Source organism: Cuculus canorus, chromosome 3 (genome assembly GCF_017976375.1).
Source record: "Cuculus canorus isolate bCucCan1 chromosome 3, bCucCan1.pri, whole genome shotgun sequence".
Taxonomy (NCBI): domain Eukaryota; kingdom Metazoa; phylum Chordata; class Aves; order Cuculiformes; family Cuculidae; genus Cuculus; species Cuculus canorus.
In genome coordinates this window covers 108,346,463-108,367,207 of record NC_071403.1, presented here as the reverse complement: position 1 = coordinate 108,367,207, position 20,745 = coordinate 108,346,463, and the positions used below count along the sequence as shown (strand labels likewise).

The window sequence follows — 20,745 nt, the reverse complement described above, 5'->3', positions numbered from 1 at the left end:
GTTTACTTAGGACTACAATTTTGAGTGAAGAATTTTCCATTAAGTATGGATATAAACCCCCCAAACTGTTCCAACCTTACTAAGGAAATATTCCTGAAAGTAGAGTTTCATTTTGTAGAAGCTATATATACAGATATTTTGATTTGCTTCTCTTTGCTAGTCCAGTAATTTAATGGGGCATCACTGCATCAGTTAGTCTGTCAGAAAGAGAAGACATGTTAAGTTATCCTGTAAAGAGTCAAGACACTTTTGTCCTTGGCACATTCAGAGACTTCTTGTCATTGACTAAAACTGTAACAGATAACTTTGAGGACCAGAAGTAGAATTAAATGACGCCCTTCCATGATAAAACAAATGAGCTTTATTAAACATGAAGTCTTACTCACTAAGTAGCGGTACACTGAATCAATTCAAAACAACTCCAAGAGAGCACAGCTACCTACTAAATCAAAATACGTATTCATATAATATTATATGTATCTAAACTAAGTTAAAGGTTGTTATATGTTGAAGGTGTGTTCTCCTTCAGACTCTCTCATCACACATAAAAGACTAAATTAAGATGAAACGATGCTCTGGTACAAGAGGCTAGCGTCCTTTCACATCTCAAAATAAGCTTATTAATTAGGACAGCTGTTAGAAGAACCAGACTCTAAAGTACTTACTGGTCATTCTGTTTATCACTCACAATAACTGCCTTAAACTAAGGCAAATTAAATTAAAAGATTAAAGATCCCAACATTTCTATCAAAAACAGAATTAGACCCTAACTGCTTCCATCTTAGTTGAAAAGTTTTCAGAGCAATGAAATAAAATAGCATCAGAAAGACAGTCTCTATGAGAATAAATCCTTACAGGAAGATGAAAGAAGTAGTTAATTCACAGTAAATTTTGTCCTTATCAAATACCTTTTTATTTGCAAACTAAAAACATAGAATCATAAAATTATTTTGGTTGGAAAAGACAAAAAGTCCAAATTCATTTTAAAAACAAGTGTATGAAGCTTACAAAATGTTCACTGTTATTTGAAAGAGACACATACTTCTGTGCTTTTCCTGCATTCCTCCTGAATGTGACCTTTACAGAGAGAAGGTTCATTTTCTTCAGAGACTTTGAACAACCTATGAAGTCTATAACACTCATTGTGACAAACAAAACCACTATTCACTGTTGTTCTTTTTTAAAAAGCAGAACAAAAACTTTTCATTGAGCTGCAGCTTTTAAAATGTGTGTGCTTGCATTTTTCTGAACAAGGCACATTTGGGGTGTAGCTTCAGTCATTTGTTCACCTGGTGTTTCTTTGAAGGTAACATCTTAAAATCTCCAGCTTTTCCCTGCTGTGTTTACCTTCACTTGTTAGGTCTGTACTGTAACTACTTAATCAAATCTGGCTATCTGTGAAGACTTTACTTCTTAATATGAGCAGATGTTACATTAGAACTTGCTCAGATTGACAGTCCCAGCCCACCTCCTCTTCACAAGCAGCAGCCAAGTCCACATCCTAACCCTCAACTCATTTCCTTCCAGGATTAGAAGGCTGTTTTTTCTACTGTTTCATGAAACAGCTGAAGCCATAATTGAATAAATACATCTTCATTACTTCCTACATTATTTTATTTTTATATTTCCAATTTAACAGCTGATAATATCACTGCAATATAAAACCTCACTTTTTTTTTTTTTTCCCTACGTTGTACTTGTAGTCTGACGTGTTTCATTTGATATTCTAACTCAGATTTCAGGATGCATCTACATTGTTTATGCTTAAAACACTGCTCTCAAACAGCATTTCTGGTGACAGCAGTAAGAGATAAGCAAAAGGGTATGTGAGGAAAGCACAAATAAATCTTGCTAAAGGAACAGATGAGTATGCACTAAGAGAATGATTTGACAGATGACAGCTGTTTAGAGCAACTGTAGCTCTGAGAAATTCTTCTTAGCCAGGTGTCACTGTAGATTTGTTTCTATCCACCTGCCTTTACATGGCACTAAACGGTTCTACGTGTCAACCATCAAGTATGGATTTTAAATACCATCATTGCAAAATCTGTCTCTAGATCCTATAACCAGTTAAGGTCACTGTTCTGAAAAGAAATGGCCAGGGATATTGGGTTTAGCTCTGAAAAATTTCTTGAACTTATCAGGTAGAGGAAATAAACCGATTAAAAATACTTGATTATTACTTCAGAGATCTCAGGTTCCTGAAAAATAGCTAAGAAACAACTGTGAAAATTGTATCAGGATGAGATCTCTAGATCTCATGATAAGGTCCTCTAGTTCAGTGGTCTCTTGAAATGGTGACCAAAATGTCACCTTCAGAAAACAATAGTTTAGAAGTGGGTTCAAAGATACTACCTGTAAAACTCAGATAAGGCAAAACCCTTATCTAGAACGGATGGAAGAATACAACAAAGCACTGCCCCCTTCCCCAACCCCTTTTTGTTCTCTTTCAATTTCTTTCCTTTCTTCTTTGTAAATGGAAGACTGGGGAAAACAGAATAGCTGAGTGTTAACATATGTATCAAATGGCAATAATGAATTTCAACTAAAGAAAGTAAACTTAAGGAGAAGGTTCACTAAGAAGGGTTTGAGATCCAATGATTTAGAAAAAATAGCAACAGTGGGATTTTCTCACTGCTAAAATGCCAACCTGCAAAAAGCCTTTAGTGAATCAGCTATGACCCACCTCTAAGTTGTTTTTCAGCTTCTAAAACAGAAAATACGATTATCTAATGATATCTAACGACACACCTGCCTGCCTTCAGTGTCAGAGGACAACACTGACCCTCATACCACTTGGAAGAGATTTAAACATGGACTCAGTGGTACAGAATTTCTGGGGATTGGTAATGTACATTTACAAACCCAAGTGTTGAAAACAGACAGAATTGTTAACTGCAGGCACTGTTATCCCACAAACCAGGCCATGTTCTATTCTCAAATACCAAGAATAAGATGGAGGTGTCAGTTTGAGAATATCAATTGTCTTCCATTAATTTATTCACAGCTCTACTACTTCACCTAACAGCAAAAACGTCAGCAGATATATATAATATCACAGAAAAGGGTCAGAATGTGAAAACCTGAAGAAAAAAGTGCATCCCAAGGGCAATGATTTGAAATGGCACATATGAAAAAAAACGTTAATAAGCATCTTTGAGGAAAACCGTGGAGATGAGCTGTGTTATCACAGGATGGCAAATTACTTCATAGATGTGTGATCTCCAGGTGGCTTCATGTTTCTTTCTTCTGTAATTACTGTCTTTAGTCATATGCTTCGAGTGAAAACAGAATTTAAATGAGTTCTAACCCGGTCTAACATGTAGGTTTTAAAAGGTTCCAGTCTGCAAGTTCTTACTATTTGATATTGTCTTTAGCCTTGAGGACAAGGCTACAAAAGCCTAGTGATGCATGTAGGAGCTTAATTTCCTCCTTTACAAATGACATCCTTTAATTTCTAGCAGTCTTGTAGCAAAATCTCATTCACAAAGGGATATTATTTCTAATGTGTTATGGAGCAATGTGCAGAATGTGAAATGAATTGGTGTGCGCAGGGAAATTAAATGAAAGGGCTGGATTTCTTTTTTAATAGATCCAGCTTCTAGGGGCTTATTTTCAGACAGCTTAACATAAGCAAAGATTGGTGCCTGCATATTTACAAAAATATTTCTACTGCATAAGAAAAACAATTTCTTGCACGGCACCTTAATCTTTCCTCTCTGCTACCTCTTTCAATATTACAAAGGTAATTCCCAAGGATCATTAGCTAGTCCTAAAATTAATTTTTAGGGGGTCATTGTCAACCTATTAAAAATCATGTTTCTCTTTTACTACTAGGGTTTCAGTTTCCACGGTACAAGCAATTCAAGGAGCCCACTCTTGAAAAGCCTGAAGCTATGGAGAACCAACAAAAGTACTTATATAATGAAGGGAAGTTCTGGTAGACTTTCAGATGGGAGTCAACACTCATCCGTACATCACTAAAATAGGCAACATAAAAGAAACATTGACGACTTACCATTAAGCTGCATATTTGTCATGAGAGTGAGGCTATGAAGCACAAGGCACCATGTCCGGAGTAAGGTATTAGGATACCATGCCAGAACTGACAGGAAGCTATTTACTGAAGCTGTCAAGAAAAACATGTTTTTCTGAGCTTTAATCTTCAGGGATGGACTATAAATGTCCTATTTTTATTGTAAAGTTGCTATATTTCTTAATACCAGTATTACTGTTTGTTGCATTTACTTCATTTTGACAATTATTGTTCCAGGACACTAAGAAAGAAGCCTCACCAACACTTCACAGGAACTGGCCCACAAAACTTTCTACTGTGCCCACACCTTGATGTTTCAGAGAAAACAATGCAAAGAAACTTCTGGCTTCAAAATGCTCTCATGGAAGTCAGAGTAACAGGTTCACTATAGTCCAAAGCACAAATGCCTGCTATTATCAAAATATCACACATTTTTTTAAACTATAAAAATTACTTCGTAAGAAAAAATTTTAACATCTCTGTACTAGATCAGTAGACTGATGCTGAGAAGTAGCAGTGCTTCCACTTCTACTGACTCCTTTGATTATGAAGGGATCACAGGATAGTATATAAGGAGAAAAAATTTATCGGAGAACTACATGCAAGTGCATTATTCATCTTAAAACCACAATTTAAAAAGTCCTCTTGGGAGCATTGACGAATTATGAACCACAAATCTCACAATTTAATTTTCGATGAAATTGTGCAAATTCAAGGAATCATCTCTCAATTACATACTAGCTATACATTTTTCAACTTAAGATAATGAGCTTAAAAGCTCTTTAATAAGAACACAGAAATTATCTCAATGTCGATCTTGCCAAGAATCCTTATGTTAATACTTCTTGATTATTAGCAAAAATTGAGTACTTAAAAATAATCTTACTGAAAATTAATATCCCATTTTTACTGTATTTTTACCTTGGTTCAAGGAAATGACAGGTATTCGGTTAGCATTATAAAGGAAAATATCAGCGCCGCTATCTTTACTTCCAGAGGAGCTGGAATTTAGGCTTAAAGTGAGCCATAACTGTAAAAGGGATTCAAGCTGAAAAAAAGGGGAAAATATCCAGTATCAGATCAAACTCAAGTGTTTTTCCAGAACTCCAGAGTGTAAAAGGTTATCTGCTTTGATTTTCATCTACCTTCTCAGGTGCTACAGTTTCATTGATAACACACAAACACACACTCTCTCCTTTACTGGATTTGAAGATAGACAAACAACATTCAAAGGGAATTCAGCATAAGTAGCAAATGCTTCCACTGTTCTTCTGTAATTGATTTCTTCTAAATGTAGTTGTTTCTCTTAAGAAGTTTCTTTAAACTTTAGTAGAAAACTCCCAGCTTTACACACTGCTCAGAAATGCCTGTATCATAAATGTACGTCTAACACTGGTTTGCATGTAAGCTTTAGGAATGTCTCAATATACCCAAGTGATTTTTAATAGTCAACTGCAATAATTCAAAATGCCCATTTAATTACTGGGAAACTCCTTTACTGTCAGAGGGGCATTGATGCTTACTCTGAATAACTCCCTTGAGGAAAATAACTATTTAGATATTTGGGAGAATCATCAAGGTCCTTTACCCCACAAACTGAATTTTGGATGAGATATTTCAAGAACAACTGAGGGATGGAGTCAGCCAACCAATTAAAATATGAACAGATAGGCAGGCCCTTAATCACTCATACACAGGACAGATGATATTCCTTTGTACATATCAGGAAAAGTATTGCTAAACCAATGACTTATTAAAAACCATACTTCTAGTTTTAACACTTCAAATCACTGGATATTTCAGGATGGAAGCGATCTCTGGAGGTTATTCAATCCAATCTTCTGCTCAAGACAGGTCCATCTAAGACATCAGACAGGGTTGCTTGGGGGTTTTACTCAGCTGGCCTTTGAAAACCTCCACAGATGGAGACTGCACCCTTAATGATGCTTCACTAATAGGCAAATCATTATCTTTCAGTGAACCTACTAACCTGTCTTTAAATATGAAAACATACAGCCTCTTTTTACTGTAAGAAGAAATGTCCCATTTGATAAAAGCTTCCAGCAGCTTGCCTATTATATTATTGATATGCTGTCCATGACAACTTCATAAGCAACAAAGCACGTTAACAGGTTACTTGCCTGCTAACTCGTAAGATATATAGGAAAATTACTTTCAAATTTAGAGAGAAATACTATCAAAACATTTCAAAGTTCACAGTCTTATACCTGAACATGGTGGACTTGTAGCATGGAAAAGAGTTTGTTGAAGCATGCGCTCAGCATAGGTATAGATGACAACTGTACAATCAACTGGGCATTTTGGTTAGCAGCATGTAATCCTCTTAGCAATGAATCATCTGTTCCACTAGGAGACTGGCTTACTAGAAAACAAAAGAAAAAATGCCACCCTTCCCATTATTTTGTAAAAGTTGCTAAAAGCAATTTCATATTTATTTCCTTGTGTTTCATACTTAGGGGAAGACACTTATTTTGTAACTTACAAAAATCTTCAACATAGTGTTCAGCTAAGTCAAACTACTGACTCCTGTAAGAGACTCTGTGCTGGAAATGGTATGCCTTAAATCAATCATACTGTGAAAGGCATACTTGAATGTCAGAAAACCCCATCTTCACAAAAAAAATGTTTTGAAATATATTTTCAGAGTTCTTGCCAAATATGTATGACAGCAGTGTCCTGCTAACACTATGGCATCGCATAAACCTGAAGTATCTCTTTCATGCATTATGGTAAAGCTACTGTAGTTTAATAGTAAACCTCCAGAAAATAAAGACTGAGGATGTTGCTAAACTTACTTCTAATAACTGCATGCATATTAAGGTACTCTTGAGAGCTACGAAGAAGCACCCCCTAAAAAAGATGGGTAGTACAACTCACTGAAATTATGTTCAAAAGTAAATCGGCATCATGAGTTGTTTTTGTATCATAAAGCTTACTTAACAGGTGAGTTCAAAAGTGTATTCAAATATTTTCACTTTCACTACCCAACAGGTGAAATTGTCTAGTACAGAGCTTTCAAACAGCTGAAATTTCATACTGAACCCAAGAATGAAAAAAATAGGAGACTTAACATTCACTTTCACCTAGACAGAAAAATGAAAATAATTCGTCCATTGTACTATTATCCACTGTAAAACGAATCCCGCATATTTGACCAGTGTAACAAGATGTCTTAAATATACACGTACACATAATTAAAAATCTGAATAAATAAATATCTCTAAAGCTAAGTCTAACAAGAAAATTCAAGTTAAATGTAACTTCTAAGCTGCTAAGTGACTGCAGAAAAAAATCAGTACAAATTACAAAGCACCACGGTCATTATGTGAAAAGAATGATTTGATAACATGTAGTTAGTTACATGCAGGAGATGTGTTTGTTAATGCTTGCAAAATGGAATCAGCCTCCAGGGTGGACATCATTTTCAGCATCAGCTCAGCCTGCTGTTCAAGTCCAACTTCAAGACGTGCATCTAAAGCTAAAAAAGGCAACAAAAGGGGGAAAACTGAATAACAGCAAAGACAGATATAATTAGTTACTCTGACTTCCTGTGCAATGTCCACATCTAATTGAAAAACAATCTGAGTATCACTAACCGGAATATTCACTTTTACACATGACAGAAGCAGAATGTAGAATTTACACTAAACTGAATAGAAGATTCTTAGGCATGAAATAAATAATTAGTAAAATACTACATTTCTGCAAAATATATTTCTTTTCACAAGCACTTTAATATCACACATGCGTACGTCTGTGTGTATGTTAAAGCCTGTCTACCTAAGTTAGGAGCTCTCAAACAAGTACCAAAAAACTGCTTTTCCCAGCATGGCAGAGGAAAACATACCACACCAGTTCAACACTACTTCTTTCAACTAAATATGTATGCCACTTCATTCCTTAGGGACAAGAAAACTATCTAAAGTATCAGCCAACTAGAAAAGCGCTTCCAAGATTTCCTGAGATAACAGGAATGATTTAAAACTGCCTACAAGCATGTGTTCAGAAATGTTAGAAAATAAGCCTTTCTGCTGTTAGGGTCTTTTAAATATAAATCTCACATAATATTCTCAGTTACCAGAGAAAAAATGCGGCATATAGAAAATATAATTCTTTCCACTTAATGCACATAAAGAATGCTAATACAATTTGATATGCAAAAGTGTTGAATACAGTATCATAGAAAAGCGAACTTTGGTTCATTTCTTACCTTGAGAGACTGACACGCTCACAGTTTGTGACCCATTTTTCTCTGTAGTTACTGGAGGTTTTGCAACTGGAATTCCAACACTTCCAATGTAAGGATTGTAGTTGTAGGTGCCATAATCAGCACCCCAGTAATCGTACCAGGTACTGCTTATAGGCTTGAAATAAACAAACACAACAAACAGGAAAAAAATAAACATCAACTCTTTAAGACTGCCCAATTACAACAATAGACTTGCTAACAATAAACACCGAAGTTACAGAAATTTTAAACCAGAAGATTAGATCTAGTAGCTTTAGAAATTTTTGCTTCATTTCTTATTGCAGTATAAGCTATTGAACCCTTAGTGGTTGCAAAAATCCAACAAAGCTCTTACCTGTCTTGAAGATTCAAGAATCCAATTTGAAAATATTATCACCATTTTTCATTCACACATTTGTATTATATTGTAAATTTGGAAGAGAAGTATCACACAGATATTCTAAGAAGTTATTTATCAAGACTCAATACTGTATTATTAGCTGTGCTACCAAGGTACCTTGAAGCCTCAGTGAGGCTCAGGGATTATTTGGATTGGGCTGTGCAAAAGAAAGCTGAATAATCTCTACTCACGTGTCATCATTTAAAACATTTAAAAAGCATACAGAAAAAAATAACGTAAGATTGCATGAAGGCTATTTGTGTACACCTGCCTGTCTTTTTAATGGCAAAACCTAATATCAACTGTCATTTTACAGATACAGAAGCAAATCATAAGAAGGATTAAGAATGAAGAAGTGCTTTTCTTGATGCTTTTTACAGGACATCCAACCAAGCAATAAGATAATGAAGATGACCGTGGATGAAGTGAACTAAGGAGCACTGCCAAATGAAACGATAGCAGAAAAAAGGACAAGGGAAACATCAGTAACACAAAAATTAAGCAATCACTGGAATATTTTGTTAGGATGAGATTTAAAGAAAAAAAAAAATCTTTACATGATAGGTAATCAGTGGAAGGACATATGAGGGAATATAGAAAAAAATGAAAATTCAGTTGTCTGAGCCAGTGGTAAGAAAGATAATTTAGGCCCATTCAAATGCGGCTGAATGTTTAAATCAAGAGTGAGAGGAGTGGGAAAACAGACAGAGGAGAGAGACTCAACACTTTATACAGAACAGTTGGGTTACTTTACAACCGAAATGTTTGTGTTTGATATGCACCCTGACAATAGACTATGACATCTAAATGTAATTTTATTACCTCTGACATGTTTAGCTTCCATTTTAAGCATGAAAGCATTAAATAATTTGCTTGTTCCACAGTGAAATAAGTTTTGAAGTTAGTTTCATCTCTTCATAGTCTGAGCCCTGGATACTGCTGACTTTTTTTTTTAAACGCAGTACTAACATAATTAACTCTTAAGATCGACCACAGAAGCAAATGGCACTCAATACAAAAGGACAAAACTAGATCTTATTTTCCAGATATATTATGCTTTTGTTGTCTCTAATGTGCTAAAGTACAAGTAAACTCAGAACTTCATTTATACAGATATCTTAATGCAAAAGTGAATTATTGTGGGGTCAAATGAGATTTGAGTACATCCGAGATGTGAATAAAATCTTTCCTGTCATTCTACATTAACCATTACGAAAAGCTGAAAGCAGGTCTAAGACATCGAATACCACTAATGAAGAAGTGTTATAGTGGAAGAATTTTACTATTTCACATGTAAAGACTACCCTGAAAACTCAAGTATGCCATACCTTGAAGACTTTGGCTGCAAGGGGATCTTTCTCCAAATCAATATCCAAAGGATCAATATCAACTTCCATCAAGTCCTGCAGTAATTCAAGGTCAATGTCCTTATCTTTTTCCAAAGATGACAGAGGTGGAGTCCCTTTGAACGTAGAAGAGTATTAATACTATTAAGTACAATTAGAAAATTTTAAAACCATTTTTCACTTACGAAATGTAAAACTAAGTTGAAGAATTGTTCATATTCTGTCTATATTTTCAGAAACTAATTATCCTGTTAACAAAAATCCTTTACTGATATTTTGATAATAAGTAACAGCAAAGGTTTTTTGACTTATTTTCAGCATACATATATATATATATATATACACACACGCCTAGATTATGAAATAATTTACCTGTGATGTCCTGTGTCAAAGGCTCATCTATCGTTTCCACTAACTGAACTGTGGCTTGCTGTAGAGTGTCATCAGAATCCCCAGCTGAAGCTCCAGCATCTTCTCCCAAAGCACTTTCTTCCATAGCTTCAGCTGCTATAGGTGCCAATAACTCTCCTACGTATTAGATTAAACAGACAACTCAAGTTCAGGCTTTTTCCAGTCACAAATTAACATCCCAGTGTCTATGTCAACTGTCTCTCTTTCTTCACCAAACTAAATTCTGTAAGGGCTATTTCCTCCAGGGGAAGAGTTCTGAATAATTTTCAAATTACCACGGTCATTTAAATGCTAACTTTTCAACATACAAGCCTGTAATTCAGGACTGACTGTAATTGCAACTTTAAATTTTATTTTTTACACAAGACTCTCATTGTTACGATTATTTTCTTTATTACTATCCTGAGTGTCATCTGATGCTAATATAATAAACCCTGAAACATTGATGGAAGAAAGTTTCAAGTGTAACATACACTCTGAAAAACGTGAACTTAAAACAAACCTGCTAGGATATCCTGCAGCATACAAGTCAGAGAATACTGAGCCCATGCTCCTCCCCAAGAGATGTCTCCTCTGTTAAAGTCAGTTCCAACGAGAAGCAGCAATAACCTTTCTAACTGAGTTTCATTTACAATCTCACATAAATGAATTGTTGGTCTTGTAGCATTTGCAATTCTAGCAAGAACCTACAGAAAAAAACAGATATATGCCTATTCATATTTAACACTATGAAAATATGTAACTTTAATTTCTATGACTATTATATTTTGCTTACAAGAAATCAGGTGTTTTTACTAGCTTATATTTTAGAATTTTACAAGCATAATTATATTAGAATATTTTTAGAGGTACCTTTTCTATGCAATTTAGAAGCTATCGTAAGTTACACAAAGGTTGACGGATCAGAAGAACTAGCTCAGCAGAAATTACTAGAAATTTTAATGCTGCTGCTGATCTTTACCATAAAGCCACCAAAAATGTAGCAATATAAGAGAAAGATAGTTCACTGCAGTCTCCATTGCAACTACAGAGTGATGTTCCATATTCTGTTTACCTTACAAACAAATAGAAGTAAATCTGCATGACAAGTGAAGTCCATGGATAAGAGAAAGAGTGCCAGCTTCTGCACTACAGAAATACAACGCTCATGTGCCAATGTAAATGGAAGTGGTTCGATTTCTGGAGTTTCTTTTGTTGTTGATACTTCAGTATCTAAAGTAGAACGAGGCCATTCTGCAGTCCGACGTAAGCGTATTAAGTCCTTGAAGTGCTGCAGAAATTAAAATTTGAAACAACACATTTTAAACTAATCCTCTCCCACAGAATAATAACAATAACAGTAACTGTAAAACGCTTTTTAAAAAAAGGAGAGTCTAAGAATATATAAGAATCTGGAATGGAATTAAGGCTTCGTTTGTTTTGGCAGCATGTTATTTCAGATGTCAGACCCATAACCAAATTATCCAGTTCTGTGCAAGTGCCAATCAAGCCTTTACATTTGCAATAAAACATATAAAGAATATTTCTTTTGAAGTTTCTTTCATATTTCTACACTTGCAAATAAAGCTATGGTTACCATGAAGCAAACTGTGTACAAAATGTTCTAGTATGGAAATTTACTCTCCCAAGAATGCTGACTTCTCAGTTCTTCACATTAGCTAAAACATGAATAATTTCTTAACTTTCTTGATACTTCCAGGGTACAAAGTGTCCATTAACCACTTTAAATTGAACTAGTCTGATACTTGGTCAGGGCTCTAAACTATCACCTTTTTGACATCTCTATACATTTGGTGGAAGAAAGCGGGTGGTTTTATTAATCCTCCCATCCACCAAGGGCACACATTTAGCAGCTCAGTTCATTCTATCAGCTACACAAGTGGTCTGAAATTAGATAACACAAACACCTCACTTAAACTCACTTAAGTAGTAGCTACTGAAGTAGACCAGAGAAGGAACTATCTATTAACACAAGGGTTTCAGTTTTCTCTGAAACACAACACATTTTTTCAGTACAGCTCATCATAACTGAAAGTGATTAGTAGTTGAAGTAGTGGAAACTGCATGAAATGCAACTATCAAGTGTACAGCAATACCATAGCTAGATGTTAAAACACTGCATGGATTAACGTGCTTTTTTGATGCAACGTGGCTGCTATAAAGTGAAACTTTAAGAGCTAGACAGCATATTTCAGCCAGTGACTCATTTAATGATGTCTCAAGAGGGCCACCAGTAGAGTAGCCCCCCCCGACATAGCCTGCGGGAATAAAGCAGAAGATAGCATAGGAAAGACAGCTCATAACAAGCAGAGTTAGTGAAAACATAGGGGTTTATTTGTAGGCTAGCATTTAAATTTTGGTTGTTTTTTTTCCCCGCCCATAGTTATCATAAGTTCTTCTAAGATTTCCCTTTCGATTGTCATTAAGGTGCAACATTTTATAATGTCTTTCCACATGCCTATTTTCAGTCATTCTAACAGACACTAGTACTTCTGCAACTAGAGAGTAAATATTCAAAGAGATATTTAAAGGTAGCCAGAAAGACTTACAGAATTTTTTTATGTTCCCTGCAAAGTCCATGTTGCCATCTCTAAAAATCCCTAAATTTCAGCAACTCATCTCATAATATAAATCTTTAACTACTGCATCTGCTCTCACTGTCTGGGGCTTACTGGAAGATGCCACAACCTACGTGAAAAATACTTTTAGGAAGCTACGAAGTTTCTGAGAAAGCTCAGAGAACATCCTTAAAAGTAATTTTTTTTAGTTCAGGGAGACAGTGATTGGCATGAATATTTTCCTATTACTTAACCAGGAGAACACCCAGAAGAGTATCGTGCATAAAAGTTAGCCATATAAAATATTAATCTACATTTCTATTGGCATACATTATCTAAACTTTAAAAATACGACTGGCATTCCCAAAACTACATTATAATTAGTCATTTTGGCCATGACTATCTAAAAAAACCCTGTAGAAAGATGAACTATTTTTCACAGTGCAAGAAATTTCCAGACAGCTACTGTTTCAGCATCAGACTATACTTGATAGCAGCTATGAAACCACATTTTAAAGAAGGTTGTCAACATAGGACAAAAATGAATTTGCAGGAACAGGTCTTTTCACACAAAGGACAAGAAGTCAGTTAGTTTCAGAGCATCATACCTTTGAAGTAGCCTGCTTTAGTTTTGCCTGTTCTACTAAAAGTTTGTATGATGATCCTTTGTTGCTCTGTATTTTCTCTTTTTCCATCTGTTCCACCAAAGCCTTCTGTTTGGCTTTTAATAAGTTAAGTTGCTAAAAGAAAATGTTAATAGGAAAAAATGAAAATTTAAGCAATAAGATGTTAAAAGGATCAGTATGTATCATATGATAGCAATCTTCAGTTCAAACTGCAACCTCAGCTTTTAAAATACAGTTTTTATACAAATTTAACTAAGACACCATAAAAGGTTACTAGCAGACCCAGAACAGATGAAGTTTAAGAAGAAACAGTATTTTAAAAGAGCTCAAGACATACATGCCCGGGGTCATAAAACCTGTATGGCTGCATTTAAAAATGAGAATTTTTGGTCTTTAGAATTAACAATTTTAAAATTACAGCTTAGGTGATATGCACTCAGGTGTACCCAGACTTATCCAGAAAGTCAATTATATTTATTGTCCAATATGGGCCACAGAGCAATAGTACACTCCAACATCTCTTTTTCCAGCAGATCCGATGCCTTATGGTTTAAGACAAACGTCAAAGAAGTTAGGCAGCCTTTAGCCACAGAACCAGACCTATGCAAAAGCAAGGCTGAATAAGTCCCAAGGCCAAAGCTGTTCTTTCAAGAAATGAGATATAAAACAAATTAGATATATTTTTGTGAAAATAGCCACTACCGTGCTGGAAGTCACCTGTTTATGATGCACAAGCTGTTTTCTGATCTTTCGGGAATACAGTCTATCTAGGCTACTGTTGCCTTTAGTAGATCTGCTCAGACTCTGAGTGTGAAGGCTATTGTTTATAAAACTCCACTGGTTTCCTAATGGAAATAGCAAAAAAAAAAGGAGATATTAATCCATCTGGTTAGACCTCACTTAACTCAAGAGAAAAGCATTCACATTGCAGCAATAGTTAGCATCACCATACACTAAATACTAAAGAAACAAGGAAAATCTAACTCTTAGTGTTATGCAGCTATCACCACTGATGGTAATATTTCCATGCAGTTTCAAAATGCAGTGCATACCATCTTATTTTCATTATTTTTAAAATACATAAGGAGGTAAGCAAGACTGCCTTCACTAAAATTAACTGAACAGCTTCCATAACACAAAAGCTTTTAGTTTTCATTTTTAGAAAATATGTTCAAAGAGAACCATAGCTAATCTAATCAAAGAATAATAAATGTAAACAGATATGAAATGCATTTAAAAATACTAGATACAAATAGCATGACAAATACCAAAGCAGTTCTGAAGTCATATTGTTGCCCCTTCTCACAATACAAACTGTCTCAACATGGTGTACTCTCAATTCTCAGCCCCTGGAGTCACAGGTTAGTGTACAGACATTTTGCATACTAAAACCAATCCTGTATTTTTCACTTAAAAAAAGTGAAAGTGGTCATATTTCTAAGGAGAAAGGGACGTTAAAAAAGCAGATAAAAGTGCAAATGAAATGATCACATCTGTTTTTAAAATCTCATTTTTCAAGTGAATTGAAAATACATCTGAAGCATTTGAACAGCGCCCAAACCAACAGGCATAGAAGCAAGTTTTGATAAGTATTACATACCCGTCAAAAGTCGTTCCCTCTCTTTTCCATTCAGAGGTTTCTTGGCTGTGGCTGCTTCATCTTCAACAGTAGCTACGTAATCCAGTAGTCTGGACACCAGCATTACAACCCAGCTGATCATGGGAATGTCTAAAACGCCTTAAAAATAAATACATTTGAGTGCCTTAATAAAGCTTTGAAGCCACAACAAACCAGTTTTAAAGAAATAATGAAGAGCATTAGATCGCACATATTCTACAGGGCCACAAAGATCTTACTCCTCCCCTTTACTCTTTTTTTAAATGAGGGCAAGAGCCTAAGCACTCATAAATGAGGGAAGAAATCAAACACACAGTGTAGAACTCGAGTGCAAAAGCATATGTCACAGCTGTCAGTCTGATGAAGTCAGAGTCAAAAGCTTTACCTCTGTTGTTAAAGCCAAAAATTAAGCAGCACGTTTTGTCTTTTTAAACAAAAAGTCAGAAATTGTATGTCTAAATTTCCTAAATATCAAATACAGAATAACAGCTGCTTGCATTAAAGCACATAAATTAGCTGTCTCAATCCCATAGTGTGAAATTCCCCCACCAACAAAGGCTCCAACAGGACAGTTATAACTGTGCACCCATGTTCTTTCATTTTTACTTCTTTGTTAGTATATTTTCATTTGAAAAAGATGCAGGAAAGCCAATATGGAGTTCAGACCAGATGAACCATACTGGTAGCACTAATGACTGGCTATTGTTTATTTCAGCCTCACACATTAAATGCAGCATTTTTGTACAGGCAGAAGAGAAAAAGCCCTTATTTCATATTTAAGCATCACACAAGAAAACTTTGTGTGCATGAACAAATCTAAATGAACAGTTCTAAAGTGAACTCATGAGCGCTCAATAAAGACCAGACACCTACAATTAATGACCACTTAATCACAGTCATTACGCAAACAGCATTCTTTTACATAATATCAATACAGCAAAGGCGTAAGCACTACAGGTTACACCACTTTTTCATATCTGCACATCGTGCCAAGCCACATTTAACTACAGTACAGTTTTCAGACAATGACCTCAAAAAAGCTTTAACTAACTCAAGCTGTTATTAATTCCAGATCAAACAAGAAAACTGAGGCACAGAAATCACTCGTCCAAAATCACATGTAGCTGCTGGCAGCCCAAACAATAGGATGAAGGCCCTGGCCGTAAACTCTAGTTTCCTGGCCACACTGGCAAAAAACAGCCCACTACAAGCAGGCAGAGAGGAACAGTAGACCTCCTTGTGACAGTACCTGAACAGGAACTGCAGTCTAAATTGCAAGAATAGAAATGAATAACTCTAGTGACCACAACACACCTTTATGGTCTGCAGAATAAAAACGAAGGAGCCTAATGTGCAATGAAGTATATACCTTTTCACAATTCAGGTTAATACTTGCATTTTTTTTCCCTTTCATCTCTTAAAAAGTCAAAATTTCCACCTTCTCTGGCTCCCTCCAAGTGTCTTTTGCTTCCTCCTTTTTTTCTGCCTCAAATTTTACAGCTTTTTTCTACTGGCAACACTCACCTCCGATTGTCTTTTTTTTCTGACTTTTTCCCCAGTAAGTTTTCACCCTGTTGACACTTGGTTATGTGTGACAGTTCTCAAATAGGAATTTCTTCTGCCGTACCTGATGCTTCCACCACACATAATAATGCCCTAGTACTCACCTGTAATGTCCAGGAGGAAGGAAGCTGGAAGACCAGCAAATTAAGCTCTGAAGTACCAGTTACTTCTGCTTCCTAAAGTCCTCCGTGAGGACAACTAGTAAGGCAAGAGCTATGAAAGGAATTGGCAGCTGTGGGGAGAGCGCAAACAGAGGTAGAGGAGATGTGAGCTTGGGTTTGCCTCAAACTAGTTAGAGACTATAGCAGGATATGGCCAAGATAGAAAGAGTACACAGTAGACCAATGGGAAACAGTAAGACAGCTTCTGACACCAGCTGTAAGCTTGTTTACATCAGGAGACAAGGTAAAAAGTAAGAACGGAGTCTCAGCTGGCATTTACCAGTTCATAATGCTAAGACTTTTAAACAATGTATCCTCTACAATGCCCTGCTACATGTACACAACAAATGAAGTAGCCTCAAGTTCCCTGTTTTCAAATAAAAGCATTTTCTTCAAAACTTAGGGTAGTTAGGAAAACACTGAAAGAAAATAAAGTTTAGAGAACCTTCCCTGTGATTCCAGAAAATCCCATGTAGTTTGCAGAAACCATGAAGATACACCTAACAAACTTCTCTTCATAGCCACAGTTCATCTCAAAAGCATGAAACAGAAAGGACCTCATGAGCAAGAAAGGGCACTTCTTTCCAAAACGCTGAACTCCAAAGTCATTCGCTTGAACTAGTGTAACTGTCTACACAGTAAGTGCTGCCTCTACTTTGTTAAAACTTTAAAGCATCCTAGCTGAATTAAAAGCAAACAAATAGACTTTGCTCAGCTTTAAATGGGGCAGGGTTGGGGGGAAAATCTCTTGGCACCTAAAGAATGGGAAGTTTCACCATGTTTTAAAAGACAACCATGTTTTTGAAATACAGTAAAAGCACAAATGCTTAATACACCAAAAACTGTGAGCTAGTCTCTCAATTTTCTAGCTTATAACAACTATGGAAACACAATTTCCCAAATTTGAGGGCTACCTTCAGTTCTTCTGTGCGCTGGTAAATGCGGTTGCAGTGGTGACAGCAGGTTATCCAGCAGATTAAGCAAACTTTCCAAAACACCACTGTTGCTAAGCGATCTTTGGCCAATGCAAGAAAGTAACATGAAGACTCTAAAAAAAATTTACATATTTAAAAACTTTATTTCTTTTTCAGATCCAGTAATATTCTTGAACACCCCTTAAAGAATAATATTCCCCTAGGTTTTCACAGGAGACAAGCAGATTGCTACAGAAAGCAGTATTTTGGCCCAGGAAGTGAACTGGATTTCATGTTTTATTGTTGTAAGGACAACACAGTATTTTAGGGTGAACATTTTCTCTCTCACCCTCAAGAGGTCAGCAGAACATTTCACTGCATACATCTGAAACAGGATCTCATCCATTTTATTTCCCATTACATATAATATACTGAACATGTATTCATGTTCAAGCAGGGACATGTATTCTTATATCCATTCTTATATCCTTAATTTAACTCTTTAAAACTATGAAAATGTATGTGGCAGAAAGTCACAGAACAGTAAATAGGTTTGGTAAAACAAAATGCTAATGTTTACAATATCAAAGATCTCAATCAATAACCTGAAATCATCAACACATCTAACATTGAATGCTCGACTCCAGGCTCATTTGCTATTATCTCAGAGAACTCTTTTATATTAAATGTCAATAGTGTGCTTTCCAGTCTCAACACTACTTCCAAGAGCATTAGAAGAGCAACTCTATGATGAGGGTGCATTTAAGCCTGACAAAGGAGAAGACAATTTTTGACACTGGGGAACAATCCTTTGAGGTATGCAAAGATCTCCAAGTAAGGAAAACCAGCAAAACCACTTATTATGGTGCAAGCACCAACTAGGTTCAATAACTAACTGCAAGACATTTCTTCTCCAGTGCTTTTTTTTGACTATTTCTTAAATCCGTGGAATAGATAGGCAAGTATCTCGTAATCAACTTTCAGTTCCAATGTTGAACGATGAACAATGGCAATTATTTAAATGATCCATGGGTAACGCATCAATATAGACTTATACCTTACCTGTCTTGTGGGAAGATGAGAAGCTGCTCTGAATTGTATAATTCCTGCAGCACATTTGAGAGAAACTGACCCCACCATCTTTCTCCTCCACAAAGCTGAACAAGCAGAAGGCCAGTATACAATCGTATCTTTGGGGTTCCACTGATACATAGATGTTTAAATAATTCTTCACAAGCTTGAGCATGAAAAGTACTTTGCAGAATCACAGGAACAGAGTGCCCTTGTAAGAAAAGAGAACAAATAACTTAAGGAGACAATGCCTTGAAAACACGAAAGGACAAAGTTTTCAGGAAGTTTTTAGGACTATTAAGATTAGACTAACTAGCACAGGGTGGGAAGAGGAAGGAACCGATGGGGAGATGGTAATTTGCAGATAACCCATAAAGACCAGGCCACTGGTCAAAACCAAATAAATTTCCTGTCAGTGCCAATACCCCCACGGTATCTACAGAAAGCAAAACCATCATCATCATCACAGAATGGTTTGTGTTGGAGGGAACCAATACAAACATCATCCAGTTTCAACCCGCCTGCCACAGGCAGGGACAACTTACACTAGATAAGGTTGCTCAAAGCCTCATCCAGCCTGGCCTTGAACACCTTCGGGGACAAAGAATCCACAACTTCTCTACGAAACCTGCTCCACCGCCTCACCACCCCCACAGTAAAAAATTTCTTCCTAACAAATATAAATCTCCCCTTTTCAGCTTAGAACCGTTATCTCTTGTCCTATTACTACACTCCAAACAAACTAGCACCAAGAATTACAAGACAGACACACTTATCTATCAACAGAACGATGTTTTGCCTTTTTTTTTTAAACAAAACAAAACAAAAAAAACAACAAAAACCAAATCAACCACCACTCCTACTCGGACTTTCCAATTTCATTTCTCCAAGAACTCTTTCAATGGCAAGATTAGGAAATAAAAATCCTTACTGGATATCAGAAATAATGAAACTGAGTAGAGATACTGGGTTTTTCATTTCCACCCCTCCAAAGTCCTCTGCTTCCCCTCCACACTTCTAACTACCTAATCTATCCCCAGTCTTGCACAGGCTTCAATGCTCACAGATTCTTCCAGAAGCTGATTCTGCCTAGGAAAACAACACGAGTATCCTGCCTTGTCAGTCTTTTGTTACTTCAGCAAACTCAGTCAGCCTAGAGAAGGATCAGATGACTATCTAAACGGAGGAATGTGCAGCCAAGACTAGGGAAAAGGGATCAGGACTGTGACATCCTCTCCTACCCTTTTGGGGAGCAGGAAGTGGTTAGGTCAGCTTGGTGTCAGTGATGAAGCTGTATGTTACTAGCTACTAAAATCATAATAAACCGTGTCTGAGCACAGTTTAAAAGCTTTGTATTGAAAAGTACAGATCAAGAAATAGAAGCACTTGCAAATTGTTCCTACAAACATGACAAAAATATAAAAACCTCAAAAAATACTGACCATTGGAAGAATGAAGCAAACTAAGCAAAGTATCCAGTAAGTATCTAATGATGGTGCGTAACTGTTCAGTGGATGACATCTGAATCAACTCTTTTGGATCAGATTGCTCCTTCAGCGTCTTCCTACTTGCACCTAAAGCTACTTTGAGCCTCTGCACAGCATGGTGAGCCAAGTTGAGTTGAAGCTGTAGCTGAATGCAGTCCTGGTAAGCAGAAAATACTCTACTATCTTCTTCTACTGCCTTGTCTGGCTTTCGCAAAAAGTACTGTGCATTGTTAGCACTATTGAGTGGTGGCAGGTCAATACTCTGCAGAAGGATTTCTAACCGATGACAGGCCAAATTGTACCTA

General features: G+C 36.2%; 1 protein-coding gene across 5 annotated transcripts in view; it reads right to left on the bottom strand.

The window, feature by feature from the left end:
* BIRC6 (baculoviral IAP repeat containing 6) overlaps positions 1 to 20,745 on the bottom strand; it is a 180,825-nt gene that overhangs the window by 95,551 nt on the left and 64,529 nt on the right. For all 5 annotated transcript variants that reach the window (XM_054063213.1, XM_009570787.2, XM_054063212.1 and 2 more), the window contains exons 29-43: positions 20,396 to 20,742; positions 18,945 to 19,164; positions 17,883 to 18,016; positions 15,227 to 15,364; positions 14,344 to 14,471; positions 13,609 to 13,740; positions 11,497 to 11,712; positions 10,945 to 11,128; positions 10,404 to 10,559; positions 10,014 to 10,147; positions 8,268 to 8,421; positions 7,419 to 7,535; positions 6,265 to 6,419; positions 4,958 to 5,084; positions 4,019 to 4,129 (exon numbers count right to left, since the gene is read on the bottom strand). In XM_054063213.1, coding sequence (XP_053919188.1) covers positions 4,019 to 4,129; positions 4,958 to 5,084; positions 6,265 to 6,419; positions 7,419 to 7,535; positions 8,268 to 8,421; positions 10,014 to 10,147; positions 10,404 to 10,559; positions 10,945 to 11,128; positions 11,497 to 11,712; positions 13,609 to 13,740; positions 14,344 to 14,471; positions 15,227 to 15,364; positions 17,883 to 18,016; positions 18,945 to 19,164; positions 20,396 to 20,742 — 2,453 coding nt within the window. The remainder of the gene's footprint in view (positions 1 to 4,018; positions 4,130 to 4,957; positions 5,085 to 6,264; positions 6,420 to 7,418; positions 7,536 to 8,267; positions 8,422 to 10,013; positions 10,148 to 10,403; positions 10,560 to 10,944; positions 11,129 to 11,496; positions 11,713 to 13,608; positions 13,741 to 14,343; positions 14,472 to 15,226; positions 15,365 to 17,882; positions 18,017 to 18,944; positions 19,165 to 20,395; positions 20,743 to 20,745) is intronic.